At 38.6% G+C, this 20,692-nt stretch overlaps 10 protein-coding genes and 1 non-coding gene across 11 annotated transcripts, besides 2 other annotated features; 8 read left to right on the top strand and 3 right to left on the bottom strand.

Moving 5' to 3' along the window:
* Positions 1-494: 494 nt before the first annotated feature.
* FAF1 (Faf1p) lies at positions 495-1,535 on the bottom strand (the record flags this gene model as incomplete). The annotated part of the gene is made up of 1 exon (NM_001179369.1): positions 495-1,535. The coding sequence occupies one exon, from the start codon at positions 1,533-1,535 to the stop codon at positions 495-497; it is 1,041 nt and encodes a 346-aa protein (NP_012245.1).
* Positions 1,536-1,807: 272 nt separating this feature from the next.
* HIS6 (1-(5-phosphoribosyl)-5- ((5-phosphoribosylamino)methylideneamino)imidazole-4-carboxamide isomerase HIS6) lies at positions 1,808-2,593 on the top strand (the record flags this gene model as incomplete). Its single annotated transcript, NM_001179370.3, has 1 exon — positions 1,808-2,593. The coding sequence occupies one exon, from the start codon at positions 1,808-1,810 to the stop codon at positions 2,591-2,593; it is 786 nt and encodes a 261-aa protein (NP_012244.3).
* Positions 2,593-2,767: an origin of replication (ARS918; Putative replication origin; identified in multiple array studies, not yet confirmed by plasmid-based assay).
* RPB3 (DNA-directed RNA polymerase II core subunit RPB3) lies at positions 2,767-3,723 on the bottom strand (the record flags this gene model as incomplete). Its single annotated transcript, NM_001179371.3, has 1 exon — positions 2,767-3,723. One exon carries the CDS (start codon positions 3,721-3,723, stop codon positions 2,767-2,769), a length of 957 nt encoding a protein of 318 aa, NP_012243.3.
* Positions 3,724-4,167: 444 nt separating this feature from the next.
* On the bottom strand, positions 4,168-5,463 carry TIM44 (protein translocase subunit TIM44; the record flags this gene model as incomplete). The annotated part of the gene is made up of 1 exon (NM_001179372.1): positions 4,168-5,463. The coding sequence occupies one exon, from the start codon at positions 5,461-5,463 to the stop codon at positions 4,168-4,170; it is 1,296 nt and encodes a 431-aa protein (NP_012242.1).
* Positions 5,464-6,201: 738 nt separating this feature from the next.
* On the top strand, positions 6,202-7,242 carry YKE4 (Zn(2+) transporter YKE4; the record flags this gene model as incomplete). The annotated part of the gene is made up of 1 exon (NM_001179373.1): positions 6,202-7,242. The coding sequence occupies one exon, from the start codon at positions 6,202-6,204 to the stop codon at positions 7,240-7,242; it is 1,041 nt and encodes a 346-aa protein (NP_012241.1).
* A 214-nt stretch (positions 7,243-7,456) lies between these two features.
* On the top strand, positions 7,457-8,026 carry ATG45 (Atg45p; the record flags this gene model as incomplete). The annotated part of the gene is made up of 1 exon (NM_001179374.3): positions 7,457-8,026. The coding sequence occupies one exon, from the start codon at positions 7,457-7,459 to the stop codon at positions 8,024-8,026; it is 570 nt and encodes a 189-aa protein (NP_012240.3).
* Positions 8,027-8,698: 672 nt separating this feature from the next.
* Positions 8,699-12,151, top strand: IRR1 (cohesin subunit IRR1; the record flags this gene model as incomplete). The annotated part of the gene is made up of 1 exon (NM_001179376.1): positions 8,699-12,151. The coding sequence occupies one exon, from the start codon at positions 8,699-8,701 to the stop codon at positions 12,149-12,151; it is 3,453 nt and encodes a 1,150-aa protein (NP_012238.1).
* Positions 12,152-12,523: 372 nt separating this feature from the next.
* EMC5 (Emc5p) lies at positions 12,524-12,949 on the top strand (the record flags this gene model as incomplete). The annotated part of the gene is made up of 1 exon (NM_001179377.1): positions 12,524-12,949. One exon carries the CDS (start codon positions 12,524-12,526, stop codon positions 12,947-12,949), a length of 426 nt encoding a protein of 141 aa, NP_012237.1.
* A 2,421-nt stretch (positions 12,950-15,370) lies between these two features.
* EMA17 (Ema17p) lies at positions 15,371-15,799 on the top strand (the record flags this gene model as incomplete). The annotated part of the gene is made up of 1 exon (NM_001179379.3): positions 15,371-15,799. One exon carries the CDS (start codon positions 15,371-15,373, stop codon positions 15,797-15,799), a length of 429 nt encoding a protein of 142 aa, NP_012235.3.
* A 101-nt stretch (positions 15,800-15,900) lies between these two features.
* Positions 15,901-16,219: a long terminal repeat (Ty1 LTR).
* Positions 16,220-16,327: 108 nt separating this feature from the next.
* YNCI0007C lies at positions 16,328-16,400 on the top strand. Its single transcript has one exon. It is a non-coding gene; the product is annotated as a tRNA-Lys (tRNA).
* A 218-nt stretch (positions 16,401-16,618) lies between these two features.
* On the top strand, positions 16,619-20,578 carry SSM4 (E3 ubiquitin-protein ligase SSM4; the record flags this gene model as incomplete). Its single annotated transcript, NM_001179380.3, has 1 exon — positions 16,619-20,578. One exon carries the CDS (start codon positions 16,619-16,621, stop codon positions 20,576-20,578), a length of 3,960 nt encoding a protein of 1,319 aa, NP_012234.3.
* Positions 20,579-20,692: the final 114 nt, after the last annotated feature.

Below are 20,692 nucleotides of genomic sequence, written 5' to 3'. Positions count from 1 at the left end.
TTCCAGAGCAGAATCCACCAGGAGTGTTCCCGCCTGGAGGGAAATCTCCACCCATCCAGCAGAGCGTTCAGGCTGGGAACTGCTTAGTATCCAACATTACTCGTAGGCGGTAGACTGGGACGACCTCTCTGTCCAGCCTCTCCTTTGAGAATTCCTTCTTTTTCTCCCTAGCGGGTTGGCGATTTCGAATAAAATTTTCGTGCAAAAAAATTGATTGCAATTGCTTGGGTTTTTGTATAGTGTACTGTCTGGGTTTGTAAAATAATGTATGGGTTCTAGTCTGAAAACTTGGTAATCGGTATAATGTATATGTATAACTTTGACTGTCAGATTGAATTAAATGTAGAAAAGATATTTGTATTTCCTCCTAAGGAGAAGAGAAATAAAATGATAAAAGCTTCTCTTTACGTTCTCATTTGTGGTCTATTTAGTGCATAAAAATTTAGACAGTTTCTTAGGCGAGTTGTTTGTGAGTTCATGGAATCACAATTGATCTAGCGACGGGATTTCTTTTTGCCATTAAATTTACCACTCCTCTCGCCTCCACTGATACGAGCAATATCTCTTTTGGATACAATCAGTCCATTCCTCGTCGATCTGCCTACACTACTGATCTTCAAACCACGTTCCCTTTTGGTAGCTTTTTCTTTATCCCTGGCCTTAATGCTTCCCCCGATACGCCTCTCGATATCTTTCTTGTATGTAGATTCAATTTTTCTGAATTGTCCCTTTTTCACTTTGGATAGAACAATTCCACCTTCTGCAGCTTCTTGTTCGTATTTTTTGATTCTCTTGACGTGCTTGTCGATCATTCCTCTTCTAATATGCATGGGTACTTTTTCCAGCTTATTTATTTTGTCCTGATGACCATTCACCCTTGAGAGTCTATTCAGTCTCATTTCGAGTGTACGCGATCTGGCCTTCCCAATAACTTGATCATCCTGGTATACTATGCCATCATCATTTCCACCACCCATACTCTGTAGAGTCAACGATACACCACTGTTTGTAGAACCACTTCCACCGTTATTGAAAGCGCTCAATAAGTGAGACTCTCTCAGAAATTGCTGCAACTCCAGGTCGTTTTGTAAATTTTCCGCCTCCAAAGTCTCATCTTCTTTTTCTTCCTTGGCTTCAGTACTCTCCAATTTTTTGTTTATTTGAGTTAAAGTTTTGCCGCTTCTCAAAAGTTTCTGTGTCTTCTTACTTGGAGGAACATAAACGTCACTAGGCCCGTTGAATCTAATGACCTTTGGTTGAGTTTTCGGTTTGGAATCTTGATTATTTTCTTCCGCGGTTTCGTTACCGCTATCTTCATCAGAAGAATTAGAACTTTCTATAGTACCATCCTTGAAATCACTACCATGATCGGAATTGTCAATTTCATCACCTGAACTGTCTCTGGTATCTACTTCAGTTCGTATATTTTTTGTTTTATCTTCGAACCCCATGGACTCTAAAGATCCGAACTGACTTTCAAAAGCTTTTCTTTGAAGCTCCATTTGTTTTATATAGTCGTCATCATCAAGGGTCATCTTTTTATGGCTTTTGGGTCATTTGTACTCTCAATATTGTTATAACTGTTCCTGCCATCGTTAATGTATACTCATCTCATCGCTCAAAATTTTTCTAGGAACGGAACGGTCGCATGAGACGAATGACGAAAATTCAGCACAGGGTCCATTGCCAAGATTGAGCCATGTCTAGTGTGCAGAGTCATACGGAATAATTTGAGAATCCTCGCCTGCAAATTCACAATATCTTCGAAACTGCGCATAAGAAGGCTGGGGGTATATACTAGAAAAAAATGACGAAGTTTATTGGTTGTATAGACCTGCATAATGGAGAGGTTAAACAGATTGTAGGTGGAACGTTAACGAGCAAAAAGGAGGACGTTCCAAAAACTAACTTTGTATCACAACATCCTTCTTCATATTACGCTAAACTTTACAAAGACAGAGATGTCCAAGGATGTCATGTTATTAAGTTGGGACCTAACAATGACGACGCTGCACGCGAGGCACTCCAGGAGTCACCACAATTTCTACAAGTGGGCGGAGGAATTAATGATACGAACTGTTTGGAATGGTTAAAATGGGCCAGTAAAGTAATTGTTACGAGTTGGCTATTTACAAAAGAGGGTCATTTTCAATTAAAAAGGTTAGAAAGACTGACAGAACTATGTGGGAAAGACCGCATTGTTGTAGACTTAAGCTGTAGAAAAACCCAGGACGGTCGTTGGATTGTGGCCATGAACAAATGGCAAACTCTAACTGATCTTGAGCTTAATGCTGACACTTTCAGAGAATTGAGGAAATATACAAATGAGTTTCTAATTCACGCTGCAGACGTTGAAGGTTTGTGTGGTGGTATCGATGAATTATTGGTTTCTAAGCTTTTCGAATGGACCAAAGATTACGATGATTTGAAAATCGTTTATGCTGGTGGGGCCAAAAGTGTTGATGATTTGAAATTAGTAGACGAACTAAGTCACGGAAAAGTAGATTTGACATTCGGTAGTTCCTTAGATATATTTGGTGGTAACCTAGTTAAGTTTGAAGACTGCTGTAGATGGAATGAAAAGCAAGGTTAGCCCTTCCTTTCATTTTTTCATTTTCTTTTTTCTTTTTTGTTTGCTTCGTACTTTAGATTATAATACTTATAATACTAATCATAATGATACATACATGCATATAAAGCTTTTTTTCTCTTATTATTTTCGGTTCGTTCACTTGTTTTTTTTCCTCTATTACGCCCACTTGAGAACTACCAAGCATTATCATACCCTCCTGATCCAGTATTACCCATTTGAGATGCATTGGAGTAAGGATCTTGCTCAGCGCCCGTCATCATTACGTCTTCGTTACTTCCCAGCATATTTGAAGCGGTGTTGTTATCACCCGATGCAAAATTAACTTTGTCTTGATCCATCTGTGTCAGAGCTAACAATATTGAGGCAACCTTTTTCTGTAATGTATCGATACCTCTGACGACAACTTGATCAACGGGAATAGACCCCACAGATTCTACATTCATATAAAATGTATCTGCCTGAGCCTTATAATCGAAGGGGTCACCTTCGTTTGGAGGATCTTCGTATTCACAATTTTTAGACTGAGGCCATTCTTTGGCAGAATCCTGTTCATACCAGTAATCGGTATGTTTGAGCTTATTCCAAGGATCATACTCGAACTCTATGGCTGCTGCTGGACCCCACTTGGCGTGCTCTTTGGCTATACCCTTTTTCGCAACGCATGTCAGTTTCAATTCTTGACCTTTTCTCAATTTACAAATAAGAACACCGTTACCTTCTTTATCTTGTATAATAGGATGCCCAATATTACGGCCCATGAGATTAGACACAATTACCAAGTCCTTGCTGTAGACGTTTGTAGTACTTTCGCTTTCGCCGAACGCTTGCAATGTTAACACCACTGAACACTTATCACAGTGGTCCTCACAAAAACAATCACGACTGTATTCTAGTTGTTCGATATCCATACTTTGTAGAGGTATTAAACCTAATCTGTGTGCAATAAATTCATCGGCCAAAACCGTAGTATTTGTTTCGACTTCGACTGAATCAATGGCTAAAGTGGGAATCTCTGCTATCATGACTCTACGGAGAGAATTGGCCATAGCCAAATCCACATTGGATAGTATAAAGTCGACGTTATCTTTACTAGCTTCTCTTATTTTAACTTGAGGACCTTCTTCACTCATTTTTCAATATTGTTTTAGTTTTTCAACGCTGGTACGAAGCCTTTGCACCTGATATAAAAAGTGTCTCCCTTTTCCACAGAACAGCCAACGCACTTACGATGTATATGCACACACACAGCTTATTTTTTACCACTTCAATTAGTTTATTTTTCATTTTTTTCCACTTTGCTTCCCGAAAGCCAAACTTGGTCATTGCGAACGAGTTGCGAAGCTTGTCCGTCAAGAAGTATTAGTTATAGTACTATTAGTACAGATGATACTATATAAGGTATATCGTGTCGTATGTTCAAATATATTGGGATATGATTTCCTTTTTTCTCTCTTCCTATTTGATGCAGTATTCCAAAAGAAAAAGTGGGGATCGAAGGTGAGACATAACGGAGTTATTTACAAGCGGAATAGGAAGGAAAAGGAAAAGAAAACAAAAGAGTACATCGAAACCAATCAGGTGAATTGTCTAGAACCCCCGCGCACAAACTCCAAGATCTTCCACCCTTCTGTTTCGTCATCGTCGATTTGCTCTGGGTCTCTGGTGAAAACCATGGCATAAGAGCTCATCAAGATATTAGCTTCGTCACCAGCCGCAATCTCGCCAGTTTTCTTTTTCCTGTAAAGGTTGATTTCTTGTGCTCTACACCCGACCACCAAGACTGGGATGTCTTGGGGAGCCAATAACTTTGCACTCACTATTTCAACGCCCCTGATATCTAGGATACGGCCATCGGCGTAAACATCCTGTTCTTTGAAGATTTTCTGTTGGGCGGCGTAAACATTGAATGGCGCCTCGCTGAACCATTTTTTGAGAACTTTGACATCGCCTTTCACATACGCTTCGAGAATCTCGGGAACAATGTATTCTCTTAAGTGTCTGGTGAAGCTTTCGTTCGAAAAGGTTGGGTCCATTAGCTTAAATTGACTGTAAACACGGGAGGATTCTGTTTCTGCAAAGAAACCGCCCACTTTGTTGGTTATTTTCCTCATGACAACAATTAAGGGGTTTTCACTTTCATCCCACAATTTGTTCTTTAAAGATTGTATAGAACGGCCAACCACGGTTTTCTCCTTGAAATCCTCCACTTTCTTACCAAACGATTCTTTAGACTCGATATTTGTCGCAACCACTGCTGTTCCTGCATCTTCATTGCTCTTTACTGCCCTGTGTCTTTTCCCAGAGGCCAGGTCTCTCTCACGTTTAAGTCTCCTTTGCTCTTTCGTGATAAACCCACCGTATCGGGAACTCTCCCCATCGTCAATGACTTCTGAGACTTCCTTGTAAATCTTCGTCTGTCTCACTGGCTCAAAACTCTCATCCAGCTTCTTCGCCGTGGCGGCAGCCGCCTTTCTTGTGTTCTTACCGAGTTCGGACTCCCAGGCCTTAGTGGCTATATGTTCCATGGTCTCACCGGTCTTTTTCAGAGTTTTACCCACAATTGTGGAGCCTCTCTGAGCTTTCAAATATGCTTCCCTAGCCTTTTTGTAGGCCTCAGACTCGCCTAACTTTCCCGAAGCATCTTGCAGCGTCTTTATGTTCTCCTGCAGTTCCTGAGACTTCTCCCATTCCTTCTTGAATGTATCGCGGAAAATCTGGAGTGGTGATCGAGGGTTTCCACCTTGCGCACGGGTCGTAGAGGTGGAGAATAATACTCGGGCAACGAGTAATCCTGTGTACTGCGATCTGTACCTTGCGGTTAGTGTCCTAGAGCTCGTGCCGGACGTCCTGATAAAAGTGGATCTGTGCATGAACTGAAATAGCAATTGCTGCGGTAGTGAAAAATTCAGGAATAAAAAAACGAAACACTATAAGCTCGGTCCTGCCCTCTTATCCCAACTTTTGCTTACTTGCGGGCTTATTATACTTGGTACTTTCAAACCTGGTTCCGAAGCCCATGCTACTCAACCAGTCTTCTTTGACATATATGACTGAGGCTCTCCAGTGGGCGAAAAAGAAAGAGAAAAAAACACCCGGCCGGGTAACTGAACATGGTTTTCCGTATGGTTGCTACCGTTACTAGTATTTACAGGTGAGAAGTTTACTTATCGTAAGAAGTAGCTTGAAAAGCGTACTGAAGAAGTACCTAATCATAATGTTCTAATTTTGTTTTATTAGTCGTGGTGTTCTTTTCTTTTTGTTTCAGCGTCGTTATTTAAATTTTATGTTATGGCCAAAAAAAGAAAGTTTCTAAAAATAAATGAAGAAAAGGATACAACTCAAAAAGTTATCATATAAAAATACTAAAGTAGGTCTGTTCAGATATTTCGTTTCTGAATTTCTTCTAATACACAATTTATACGTAATTTAGTAGAATTTCTGCGGAGAACCAAACTGTGCCAGTTCTTCCAATATATAGTTTTCCGGATTATTATTCATTCCCTTTCCATAGAACAGTAAACTGAAAAAAAAAAACGTCTTAGGAAAAAGGTGGAAAAGGAAAGAAGAAAATAAGAATGAAATAGAAGGAGAACAGAAGCAGAAAAAGCATGAAGGCGTCGCACATTTGCTCTTATTTGCTAAGCATTGCACCCCTAGTGGTGTCCCATGGAGTACATCATAATCGAGATCATGGCCACGAGGCAAACCATGAGTCCAAGCAAAGTTTCTTGATTTTGAAGCAAGAATCCATTTTTTACTCTCTAGTTTGCTTTCTGCAGAACCACCTCTTTGTCCTGGGACCCCGTTACAATGCGATTGTGGCTATCCTAATCATACAACTTATGCCGTGTCTTTTCGTACTGTTTGTTCCTGGACTGCGCAAGAACGATCGTGCCAGCTTGACACTGTCCTTACTAGTTTCCTTTTCTCTAGGAACACTCCTGGGTGATATTTTATTACACGTGATACCTGAAAGTCTCAGCGGCGTAACTGATGTCACAATGGTTGGAGGAGCCATATTTCTGGGGTTTATAAGCTTCTTGACTCTGGATAAAACGATGCGTATTCTGTCAGGGACGTCCAACGATGACGGCAGCATACATTCTCATTCTCATAGTCATACTCCACAACAAACTGCAGAGAAGAAAGCGGGCTTTAACATGTCTGCGTATCTGAATGTCATATCCGGCATTGCTCATCACATCACGGATGGCATAGCGCTGGCTACGTCATTCTATAGTTCCACACAAGTTGGCATAATGACCAGCATAGCTGTCACTTTCCATGAGATCCCTCATGAGCTAGGTGACTTCGCCATTCTGCTTTCCAGTGGGTTTACGTTCCCACAAGCGATAAGAGCCCAAGCGGTGACAGCTTTCGGCGCCGTCGTTGGAACGTCCATTGGCTGCTGGATGAACGAAATCGGGAACAACAGCCATAAAGCAACGTCTTCATCCGCGAACGCATCTGAACTTATGCTGCCGTTCACGGCGGGCGGCCTCATATACATAGCCACTACTAGCGTTGTACCGCAGATCTTACATAGCTCCGCACCCGATAGCAAGCTTCGAGAGTTTAAGAAGTGGGCCTTGCAGCTAGTCTTCATTTTTGTAGGATTTGCCGTTATGGCGCTCATGGATGAGCATTGATTCAGCTTTGTATTACTTGGCGTGCAATATACGTACCTTTATAGTAAATATCCTTGTTGCCTTATATGGTACCGACGCTTCCCCGGATTTCAATTAAGGCAAAAACAGGCGATAATCAGATCAGATCAAACATTTATCTCTGACCTAATACAAAAAAGAAACACAAACAAGAACAGTATTGATCGGTTTAAAGGCGTGCACAACTGTTTTAAAGATGTCCAATTTTTTACTTGTGATCCCTGAAGACGTGATCAAGGGCTGCTCCAAGGCAGATAAACTAGTTGTTACAGGAGAATTCGATAACTGGAGACATTCCGATTATGTTCTGCAGTATGACGGCAGCACACAGAACTACAGGGTGCAAATTCCCAGAAGAAAGGGCCAACGTAGCACCATGTTCAAAGTGGTGATAAACGACAAAAAATGGGTCACTCTCAACTACTTCGACACTGTCACAGACAAGTCAGGTTACACCAACAATATTCTCCACTTTAAGGACAATGAGGCCAGTCAACTCATGGATATACCTCTATCACCACATACACGGTCCAACACCGCAAAAGGGAAACCGGAAGACGACTCTTTAAATGATTATGTCAACTTGTCGTCACATAGTGACCTAAGCAGCACAGAGGAGATAGTGTGCTGGAATTCTGATATGGAGGACGAAAACATGGATGCAACCATCCAGTGTGATTTCCATCAGGCGTTCAATAGCAGGAAAGAGTCTCTAAATGGGCTAATGTGCATTGCCAAGAAAGTCAAGACGTACTGGAACAAATAGACAACTTTTTCAAACATGTTTCTTTTATGACAAATATATATATTTCAATTTTCTCTTTTCTATCTAGCTATGGTTTAGATATACATATTTTTAATAGATTTATTCCTTTTCACTTATATCACAAGGTGAGCATCTCATTTCGTGGAATAATCATCGCTGTTAGCCGCCGAGGTACACAGGCTCCAACAGACAACGGCAAAAGATCTGGCATTATTACTGCTTATGTAAAAGAGGAAGATCAATTTAAAAAAGGAAAAGGAAGGGGTTTGCGTATTGGTACATTGCAAGCAACTAAACGTCTAATCGACTCATCCTACGAAGCTCTGTTTTTAAGCATTTATTGTCTATCCTCATCAAAGCAAAGTTTCGTAACGAAAAAAAAAGCAGCCTGCTACCGATAGGAGAGTAAATTAAGGTCAGCTAGACGATTAGCACACAAGTTAGATAGTTGTGCTTTATCCAGCACAGCATGAAGTAAAGCTCGTACTTATCCTGCCTAGAACTTATTCTATTACTCTCATCTCTGACGGCAACGCGACGCGTGACGCGTAAGATAAGATGATTCTTTTGTTTCCTTTCCTCTATATTGATTAAAGAGAACAAAGCTTCAAGTAAACAAAAATAATAAAGAAAGGCGATTGACCTGAGAACAAGAGCTCGGACGAAGGTAACATGACTGCTGTGCGTCGCTCAACTAGAATAAGGACTAAATCTCAAGTTATTGAGGAAGATTACGATGACGAGCAAAACACCAGCGCACAACACGTAGAATCTGATAAGATCACTGCCAAAACGCAACATGAAGAAGAAGAAGAGCAAGATACTGGTGAAAGTGAAGAAAGTAGTAGTGAGGATGACTATGAAGACCAGGATGATGATGACTACGTAGATACCGCTACGGCAAAGAGAAAGTCTAGAAAGAGAAAGCCCAAATCAGCATCAAATACCAGTAGTAAAAGGCAGAAGAAAAAACCTACTTCTGCCCAGAAGTCGGCGGTATCTCATGCGCCTGCTTATCACCGCTCTAAAAAAGATCAGGATCAATACTTAGAAATTGCGAAGGATTTCCAACCTACAGAATTGTTTGATATATTATCCACTTCAGAAGATGTTTCTATTGAAGAACTATTGCGAGAATGGTTAGAAACCTATTCTGAAAATAGAGATAAATTTTTACAAGAATTTATCAATTTGCTATTGAATTGTTGTGGCTCCGTCGCTCGCGTCGAAGACCACGACGTTCACAGCAATGAATCTTCTAACGAAACGATTGGTGAAATTCAGTTGCTATTTCAAAGACAGAAACTGCACGAATTTTACCTCTTGATTAGCAAGGAAAACAAAAAGAGAAAAAACTTTAAAATGGGTCCCCTTTATCAAAATTTCGCGGAATTCATGACTAAATTGTTGGAAGTGGCAAATGACTTACAATTACTATACGTGGAATCGGACGAAGATGATACCCAAATAGTTACTGGTAATCTTGTGTTGGATTTGTTGACTTGGCTGTCTTCTTTTTCAGTTTGCAAAATCAGATGCTTCAGATACATTTCTACGCTAACGCTATATCTTTTCCAGGACTATTTGACCCAACAGGCTGTTAATTTAGAAAAGAATTATTTGGCGAAGTTATCCAAGCAGTTATCACTAGAAGAGAAGAAAAAAAGGCCCAATAACAAGACTTTAGAAAAGCTAGAGAGCACTATCGCCGAAACTCAAGGCAGCAAAGTCGTTATTGATAGCATTATCGATAACATCGTCAAACTATGTTTTGTGCATAGGTATAAGGACGTGTCTGATTTGATTCGTTCAGAATCCATGTTGCATCTATCCATCTGGATTAAAAACTATCCCGAATATTTCCTCAAGGTTACATTTTTAAAATATTTTGGCTGGCTGCTGAGCGATAACTCTGTATCAGTCAGATTACAAGTTACGAAGATTTTACCGCATTTAATAATCCAAAATCATAACAGTAAATCCACTGATAATTCCGCTATACGCCAAGTATTTGAACGCTTCAAAACTAAGATCCTGGAAGTGGCAATCCGTGACGTTAATCTTGATGTAAGGATCCATAGTATCCAAGTTCTAACGGAGGCGTCATCATTGGGCTATTTAGATGATTCTGAGATTCTTATCATTTCTAGTTTAATGTTCGATGAAGAGTTCGACCCATTTAAAACATCCTCATTCAATAAAAGATCCAAATTTCTATCCACGGTGGCCAAATTCTTAGCAAGAGTAATAAAAGAGAAATTTGACGAATTCATCAAGACGCATGAAGACTTGCCCAAAGAAGTCGACGGGTTAGAAGTTGGACCCGTTGTTCAAGTCGGTATATTTATCAAGATTCTGAATGACTCTTTAATTTATCACTTGAAGGATTGCGCTGAAGTTGATTCAAGGACAAAGATCCGTATGCTAACACAAGCAGCAGAGTTTTTGTCTCCTTACATTTCCACTCACTTGAAAACTATTTGCAATCTGCTGATCTCTGACACTGAATCAAATGAACTGATCCAAAAGTTACAAAACTCGGCCAATAATAACAGCGATGACGAGGATGTTGACGATGAGGAATTGGACATCACTCCATTGTTTCCCATTGACAGAAATAGCACTATTTTATATCTGAACGTATTCCACGGTCTGTGTGCAGGTGCCAACAACCCCAAAATCCAAACTAAGGACAGCGTTAAGGAAATAGTTTTGCCTTTATTCTACGATTTGTTGAATGCCGCATCCATCGAATCTGCTGATATTCTGTGTCCTCTCCTAGAGAGCTTTATCACATTTTCTCTGGATGATTGGATATCTATTGGATATGAAACTGAATTAAAAAAAATTACCGACAAAACTATTAAAGCATTTATGGATTCTACAATCGGGAATTCAAAAGTTGACATGAAGTACGATATATTTGCTAAATTCATTCACCATATCCATCATTTTGAAAAAAAGGAACTGCAGGAAAAATTTTTAAACCAGATAGCTACATTGAAAATTCATTTAAAAAAATTTCTACAGGAAAAAATGGATCCAAATAATTCTAGGGACGACTACAAAGATTTAACTTGTTCTTTGTACGAGCTCTACATCAATAAACTGACAATTCTTGGCAGGGATTACCCAATCGAGGTTGATGAAGAGTTGTTGCAACTGTTTTTGAACAATTTTGTTTCCCGTATCCCTATAATGTTTCAAGATTTTGATGATAGTACCGCTCAAGAAATAAACTTTAAAATGCTAGTGTTATTAGCCACATGGAATCTGGAAAAATGGAGAGAAATAATAGAGAAAGTAAGGGATTACGAGAATTCTATTTCAAAAGATCTTAGATCAGTTTGGAAACCAATTGCCGCTATAATAGGTCGTCTAAACACACTCGTTATTTCATTGGCGGCTACAAACGAAACATTTGAAAACATAAACAGCTTGTTTTACTTAAAATGGTCAGCTTGCACTTCATTAATGGATATAATCGTTGCAATAAAAATATTTGAGCTCAAATTGCCTGCAGACGCTACAACATGGAGATATAGTATGAGTGAACAATTTCCATTTTACCTTCACGATAATGCTTCCAAAGTGCTTTTGAAAATATTTTTATATTTGGAGAGTCTTTTCGCTAAGCAAGTTGACGTCCAATTAGAAAGGGTAGCAGATGAAGACGCCAACCTAAATGATTTGCCGGAAACCGGGTTTTTCGAGAATATTGAAACTGAATTCCTTTTATTCACAGTTAAATTGAAGGGACTAATGAAACTGAATATTTTAGATGAACGATTTGCTTCCCGTGTGGCACTAAACAAAGAAAAGCTTGGCCCGCTGTTCAAAAAAATCGTAGATGATACCATAATGGAAAATCCAGAACCTAATAAAAAGAACATACAGAAAGCAAAATCAAATCAAACACAGAGGGAAAAAGCGCCTTTACAACCCAACAGTGAACGAGAAACCGACCATGCAAATACTGAAAATAATGATCCAGATATTCCCATGACAATCGATCTAGAACCTATTGAAGAAAGTTCGCAAAATAATTCAGAGTTAGCACCAATTGAGGAACACCCAACCGTGGTAGATGCTATAGACAACAGCGACGAAATCACACAAGATTAAGGGAAAAGATATACGTCAGACTTATTGCTCTTTTGTAAAACAATAAGATCTATAATATATATCACATCTTTCTTTTGAACATACATAGCTTCGTTAGCAGTTTTTGATTAATCATAAATACTTCAAATATCCCTTCGCATTAGACTATACTCGCTGGATGATATTCGGCTATGTATTTTCCAAGCCCATTCAATCGTCATCAAAGCGCCCTTTGCTTCTTCGAAAACTCGCGATGTAAACGCAGCGCAGAAAAATCTACTTTTGAATATAAAATAAAGTCAACTCAGATAGTTGTTATGCATGTTAATTGTAGCATCTAAAAAGCGATCGTAATTAAGCCCTACCGAGATACAAAAAAGCAATTATCAAGAGATGTCGTTTGTTTCCAAGCTTCTCTATACAGTCTCTGCATTGGTGTTATTTCATTCTGGTTTCTCAAGCTATGAGTTTCATCACTTATTAAAACTTAACTCGCTTAATAATGCACAAGGTGCAATCAGCAAGTTACCTAAAGATATCATGTATGAAACGTATGCAGGATTGATACTCTTTGTTCTTGCAGTGTTCACTTCGTTCGAGAAATTACAATATTTACCAATTGAGAGTAACGATGGGAAGATAATATCCCAAGGAAACTATCTAAAAGAAATCGCATTAAATAAAGCCACCAACGTGGATAACTTGATAGGAAGTAACCCTAATGGTGAGATCATATTTACTCCAAGCTTTGTTGACGTTCATATGAAGAGAAAAATTTGCAGGGAATGGGCCTCTAACACTGTAAAAAAAGAAAAATAAATAAGATACTGAAAACTAGAGCTAGAACTTATAATTTCATACATATATACATATCAAGATCTAATAAGAGGATTAGCTAGATTTTGAGCATAAATTCGATAGCGAATCTACTCGAACATCGTAACTGCACAAAATAAGGCGTCAGGTGACCAGGCACCTCTTCTATTTACACCAACACAGACGCCTTTCATAGAGGAATAGAAAGCTATATTAGAATCACCAATAATGCAAGCGTCTCCTGTGTTCTATAACGTGAACCATAAGCTTGAGTGGTTTCAAAAGGATTACGGGGCGGATAGTATCTTTTGCGTCTTCGTTGGATAGTTTGTTATTAAGATACATAAATACACACTAAATTTAGTGGTAAAATCTTCTATTCAATATTATCGAGAGTCTCGGTTTGAGGGCTAACACTCTAATGGATAACCGTTCGGAATATTTCTATTCCAGTTTACATAGTATAAGTACGATATTCATCCTCATGTTAGCGTAAGTGGAACTTGTTCAAATCATCCTGAGGTACAGACAAGCCCTTATTGATGATTCATTCTGTTATTTCAGGAACAGGTAATAGTTCTCCACCACTTGAACGCCCATGCTAGTTGTAAGGTGCCGTATAAAGGCAGTTATGATATCATGTATGCGTTTATTATAAGTATTATCGCCTGCAGAAATAACAAAAGTGACACATATTGGTACAGGTACTAAACCGATGCTAACCGTACTAAAACAATTTACCACCCGGCTCGAGTTTTTTATTCTTCACAAACTTTTTCTGCATTTAATTGTGATGAATAACGAATAACTATTTCCTTGATCACCTCAGTAATCGCGAAACGTGCATTTGTGGTAGCAACAGTTTTAATGACAGTAGCATAGCCTATTGCACCTCCACATGAAGAAGCTACCAGTCCACCGCCAGAAATAGACAAAATGGTAACATCGCTTACATTAATTAGCCCTAATACAAAAGGTTGCCATTTGCTAATTTGTTTTGGTCGTCGAAAACCATTTGTGTCGTCGTTAACCTTTCCATTTATTATTCCAGCAATAAGAGCAAACCCCAATGAGACAGTACAAGCTGTAAGGGGAACATGCCCTATTACCAGCCCAAATGACCAATTGACTAACCAATCACCACACACACCCGCAGCTGTGTTGCGTGCGACGTTACCCAATGTTATGGTAATGGCTTGCTATATACTGACTCGTTCAGGTGAATAGAGAAAACCCGTATCACCGTAAACCCATCAGTGACCGTTTTAATTACCACAGCTGTTGCTAGCGAGTAAAAACCCTTTTCACCACTGGTATATAATATGTTCATCGTAAACAACCAATTGGCAACTATCCGGGAGGTCACGGCTGCGCTGCATACTTTTAAAACAGCTTGACGTGGATTAGACCAATTCACCATACGTTTGGAAAACATACTGGCCATTATCCAAGGTGTAAGTATAACGTCAAAGCTGCAATCAACTGTAGAATCTCTTCCTAACACATTTCTATATAACGCAACCAACATTATCATTGGAAATGGCATACAAACAACGCGTCTGAATAACCTTGCATCGTCCATGTTATTGCCTTTTCTACACCACGCAGCACCTCTTTAATGCAGCAGCCGTCACTATTTGCATTGACGCATGTCTTCATCCTTGAATGCCTGGCGATAGTATAGGTAAATTAGTTAAATACAGCTTTGAGTAATTAGGCATGTACTTCCTCTGATTTAGTGACAGGTTCAATTGTTAAAGTATTCCCATTAGGCCAAGTTAAAAAGCGAAATTTATTTTGTTTTACAGATTTCCATTGAGTTTTTATGCCTAAGGGCGTGTTTTTTCAGCTCGTAAAATCATGAAGTTGTAGCACGCTGGCTCACCATGACAATTCCAATGGTGCGGTTCAATCAATTCACTGAGGTAGAATGGTGGACCATGATATTCAGAAATAGGTAAGTCCTGAGGTAATGATTAGGATTTAACTGTTGACTCTATTATAAGGTATACAGAATATACTGGCATAAAACAAGGATCATTAACACGCTAAACAGGGTGTTGTTTAATATCATGAATGCGCAAATAAGCCCTTTTTGCTGCAGCAAACTTTATGTACCAAGATCTTAAAGGGACTCGTTACCAAGATGCGAGTGAGTAGTCTATTATTAGAGAGTAGATCAGCTTCCGCCGCTTCCTTTTTTAACGGGAAAAAAAGTAGAAGCTGGGACAACTTTTTCGCTGCCAATAATAATTAAAAAGAAGGACCCTTTTTTCATTATAGGTATATTTGTTAAATATTTCCATTCCTAAGACAATCAACAACGCAGTTATGCAAACCATCAAAGAGGGCAAATGAACTATTCCCGCTCTTCGTAAGGATGCTGTATTACCGCCGTTAGCCATCAGAATTACTATAAAAACAATGCGGTTAATTTTCATTGCGAAAATGCTTCAATATTCATTTCTACCATTTTCCCCGTTCAATCTTTTGAATTTTGATAATAGTATAAGCGTAAGCTGGTTTATAACATACTCAGTGATCGTTTCCATTTGGGGGTTTGCTGTGTGGATTGAAGGAGCATATAGGAATAAGATTAATCTACAGCTTCCAAGATGTACGAAGATAAAATGCTCCCGCTACAATACGAGAATAAAATCCCCCAAGTGGTTCAACTGTAAAAATTGGATGCATTTTTTCCTATTATACCTTTTTCTAACCGCTTCTAACTTAATTGTTCAATTGGCCTATTTTTCAAAAGAAATGTGTAGTCAGGGTATAAACGTTCCTGGAACGAAGAAACCAGGTAATAGAGTTTATTTATCGGTTATCATACTAATGGGGAACGGGTGATAGAACTTTTACCAATGAAAAGAAATCAGCAGGCCATAATTTGGCTTTATTAAAATTAATAACATTATGGTGCTGTTGCGTTTATTAAAACAGACTAAAGCTGTTGGAATGAAATTCTAATGTTATCTATTTAGTAGTAATAGCATCACATGCGGTGTAAGAGGATGGCGTAAATTATGAGAAGCTGTCATCGAGGTTAGAGGAAGCTGAAATACAAAAATTGATAATGTAATAGGAGAATGAAACATATAAAACGGAATGAGGAATAATCGTAATATTAGTATATAGAAATATAGATTCCATTATGAGGATTCCTAGATCCTCGAGGAGAACTTCTAGTATATTCCGTATACATAATATTATAAGCCTTTATCAACAATGGAACCCCCAACAATTATCTCAAAATTCACCCATATCTTAATTAGTAACATGAATAGTACTAAACAGATGATATTTTAAAGTTTCATTCCAACAAGCATCTTAAATGTGCTATTACTTCCTAAAATAAGTAGTTTTTCCAACGAAATAGCCTTGTTGGCGCAATCGGTAGCGCGTATGACTCTTAATCATAAGGTTAGGGGTTCGAGCCCCCTACAGGGCTATCTTTTTACCATTTTCAATTCAATAGAAAAATTAAATCATTAGAGACGGAAAACTGGTTGAAAACGCATCGATTGAGGACATTGAAAAGATGATTATGACCGATCTATGAAGCCATAAGATTACGTTAAGAATAGTTCTTTGTTACTGATTTCAAAAACTGTTTTTTTAGCCAAGAGTACCACTAATTGAATCAAAGAGACTAGAAGTGTGAAAGTCATGGATGTTGATTCTGACGTTAATGTCTCCAGGTTAAGAGATGAACTGCATAAGGTGGCAAACGAGGAAACAGATACCGCCACTTTCAATGATGATGCGCCATCCGGCGCCACCTGCCGTATTTGTCGTGGAGAAGCTACTGAGGACAATCCTCTTTTCCATCCTTGTAAATGCAGGGGCTCAATTAAATACATGCATGAATCCTGTCTGTTGGAATGGGTAGCTTCAAAAAATATAGACATTTCAAAACCAGGCGCGGATGTTAAATGTGACATCTGTCACTATCCCATTCAATTCAAAACGATATATGCGGAAAACATGCCCGAAAAGATACCTTTTTCTTTACTACTATCCAAGAGCATCTTGACATTTTTCGAAAAAGCTCGTTTGGCTTTAACGATTGGTTTGGCCGCTGTACTATATATTATCGGTGTTCCTTTGGTATGGAACATGTTTGGAAAATTATACACCATGATGCTAGATGGATCATCCCCTTATCCTGGTGATTTCCTAAAGAGTTTGATTTATGGTTATGATCAGTCAGCAACTCCAGAATTAACCACGAGAGCAATTTTTTACCAACTTTTACAAAACCATTCGTTTACGTCTTTACAATTTATTATGATAGTGATACTACATATAGCATTGTACTTTCAATACGATATGATAGTAAGAGAGGATGTTTTCAGTAAAATGGTTTTCCACAAGATAGGTCCAAGATTATCTCCCAAGGACTTGAAATCACGTTTGAAGGAAAGATTCCCCATGATGGATGATAGAATGGTTGAATATTTAGCGAGGGAAATGAGAGCTCATGACGAAAATCGTCAAGAGCAAGGTCATGATAGACTGAACATGCCAGCCGCAGCAGCAGATAATAATAATAATGTTATTAATCCCAGAAACGATAACGTTCCACCTCAGGATCCTAATGACCATCGGAATTTTGAAAACCTTCGCCACGTAGACGAATTAGATCATGATGAGGCTACGGAAGAGCACGAGAACAACGACTCTGACAATAGTTTACCATCAGGTGATGATTCGTCACGAATTTTACCGGGGTCTTCAAGTGACAACGAAGAAGATGAAGAAGCAGAGGGGCAACAGCAACAGCAGCAACCAGAAGAAGAGGCAGATTACCGTGATCATATAGAGCCCAATCCGATTGACATGTGGGCAAATCGTCGTGCGCAAAATGAATTTGATGACCTAATCGCTGCTCAACAGAACGCAATAAACAGGCCCAACGCTCCGGTTTTCATCCCACCACCTGCCCAAAACAGAGCTGGAAATGTCGATCAAGACGAACAAGACTTTGGCGCAGCTGTTGGTGTGCCACCAGCACAGGCTAACCCAGACGATCAAGGACAAGGCCCTCTAGTGATAAATCTCAAATTGAAATTGTTGAATGTCATTGCTTATTTCATAATTGCCGTAGTTTTCACCGCAATATACCTGGCAATTTCCTATTTGTTTCCAACTTTTATTGGGTTCGGTTTGTTGAAAATTTATTTTGGTATATTTAAGGTTATTTTGCGTGGGTTGTGCCATCTTTACTACTTGTCTGGCGCTCATATAGCTTACAATGGGCTGACGAAACTGGTCCCTAAAGTAGATGTCGCGATGAGTTGGATTTCAGACCACTTAATTCATGACATCATTTATCTTTACAACGGCTACACTGAAAACACCATGAAGCACTCAATTTTCATCAGAGCTTTACCTGCTTTAACGACGTATCTAACCTCAGTCAGTATCGTTTGTGCTTCATCCAATCTTGTCTCGAGGGGTTATGGCCGTGAGAACGGAATGAGCAACCCTACTAGAAGGCTGATTTTCCAGATTTTATTTGCACTCAAATGCACTTTCAAGGTGTTCACTTTATTTTTCATCGAATTGGCTGGATTCCCCATTCTAGCTGGTGTAATGCTAGATTTCTCATTATTTTGCCCAATCCTGGCATCCAATAGTCGGATGCTTTGGGTTCCTTCAATATGCGCAATATGGCCTCCATTTTCCCTTTTCGTATACTGGACGATTGGTACTCTCTACATGTATTGGTTTGCCAAATATATCGGAATGATTAGGAAAAATATCATTAGACCAGGTGTTCTATTCTTTATCAGATCTCCAGAAGATCCTAATATTAAGATCTTGCATGATAGTTTAATTCATCCGATGAGTATTCAATTATCAAGGCTTTGCTTATCCATGTTTATTTATGCGATTTTTATTGTCTTAGGTTTTGGCTTCCATACTAGAATTTTTTTCCCATTCATGCTCAAATCGAACTTATTATCCGTTCCTGAAGCTTATAAACCAACATCAATTATTTCATGGAAGTTCAATACAATTTTGCTAACTTTATATTTTACGAAGAGGATCCTGGAGTCTAGCTCTTACGTTAAACCCTTATTGGAAAGGTATTGGAAAACAATTTTTAAGTTATGTTCAAGAAAATTACGTTTATCATCCTTTATCTTAGGTAAAGATACCCCAACAGAGAGAGGCCATATTGTTTACCGCAATTTGTTTTACAAGTACATTGCTGCCAAGAATGCAGAATGGTCAAACCAAGAACTTTTCACTAAACCAAAGACTCTAGAACAAGCAGAAGAATTGTTTGGGCAAGTTCGTGACGTTCATGCTTATTTTGTCCCCGATGGCGTTTTAATGCGTGTTCCTTCTTCTGATATAGTATCCAGAAATTATGTACAAACAATGTTTGTCCCCGTTACAAAGGATGATAAGCTGTTGAAACCATTAGATTTGGAAAGAATTAAAGAGAGAAACAAACGTGCTGCTGGTGAATTTGGTTATTTAGACGAACAAAACACGGAATATGATCAATATTATATCGTTTACGTCCCTCCAGATTTCCGTTTACGCTATATGACATTGCTTGGCCTGGTTTGGTTATTTGCTTCCATTTTAATGCTTGGTGTTACATTTATTAGTCAAGCTTTAATAAACTTTGTTTGTAGTTTCGGCTTTCTTCCAGTCGTAAAGCTATTGTTAGGTGAAAGAAATAAGGTCTATGTTGCATGGAAGGAACTCTCTGACATTAGCTACTCCTATTTGAACATTTATTATGTCTGTGTCGGATCTGTTTGTTTATCCAAGATTGCTAAGGATATTCTTCATTTTACAGAAGGCCAAAACACTCTCGATGAACATGCCGTTGACGAAAACGAAGTAGAGGAAGTGGAACACGATATACCAGAGAGAGATATCAACAATGCCCCTGTTAATAATATCAATAATGTGGAAGAGGGTCAAGGAATTTTCATGGCCATCTTTAACAGTATATTTGATAGTATGTTGGTGAAGTATAACCTGATGGTGTTTATAGCTATCATGATTGCGGTTATTAGAACTATGGTTTCGTGGGTCGTCTTAACCGATGGTATACTAGCCTGTTACAATTATCTCACCATCAGAGTGTTTGGCAATTCTTCATACACTATTGGTAATTCCAAATGGTTTAAATATGACGAGAGTTTGTTATTCGTCGTTTGGATCATTTCGTCAATGGTCAATTTCGGAACCGGATATAAGTCATTGAAACTATTTTTCAGAAACAGAAATACTAGTAAATTGAACTTCTTGAAAACAATGGCTTTGGAACTGTTTAAACAAGGTTTCCTGCACATGGTAATTTACGTCTTGCCGATTATTATTTTATCCTTAGTATTTTTACGTGATGTTTCTACAAAGCAGATTATCGATATTAGCCATGGATCCAGGAGTTTCACTTTATCGCTTAACGAATCATTCCCAACATGGACAAGGATGCAAGATATTTATTTCGGACTACTGATAGCATTAGAGTCATTTACGTTCTTTTTCCAAGCAACTGTGCTGTTCATTCAATGGTTCAAAAGTACTGTACAGAATGTAAAAGACGAGGTTTACACTAAGGGTAGAGCTTTAGAAAATTTACCAGATGAAAGTTAAAGGCGTTTTCTTCCTTACATTTAAAATGAATGCTAGCATATTTACATATATATATCTACATTAAGTTATATGTTTTTCCACTGTTTTATTTCTTATTGTTAGAATTATAGAAAA

The sequence above is a fragment of the Saccharomyces cerevisiae genome, chromosome IX (genome assembly GCF_000146045.2).
Source record: "Saccharomyces cerevisiae S288C chromosome IX, complete sequence".
In the NCBI taxonomy this organism is placed as follows: domain Eukaryota; kingdom Fungi; phylum Ascomycota; class Saccharomycetes; order Saccharomycetales; family Saccharomycetaceae; genus Saccharomyces; species Saccharomyces cerevisiae.
Note: the sequence above shows the minus strand (reverse complement) of the source record. Positions and strands in the feature narration are given on the sequence as shown.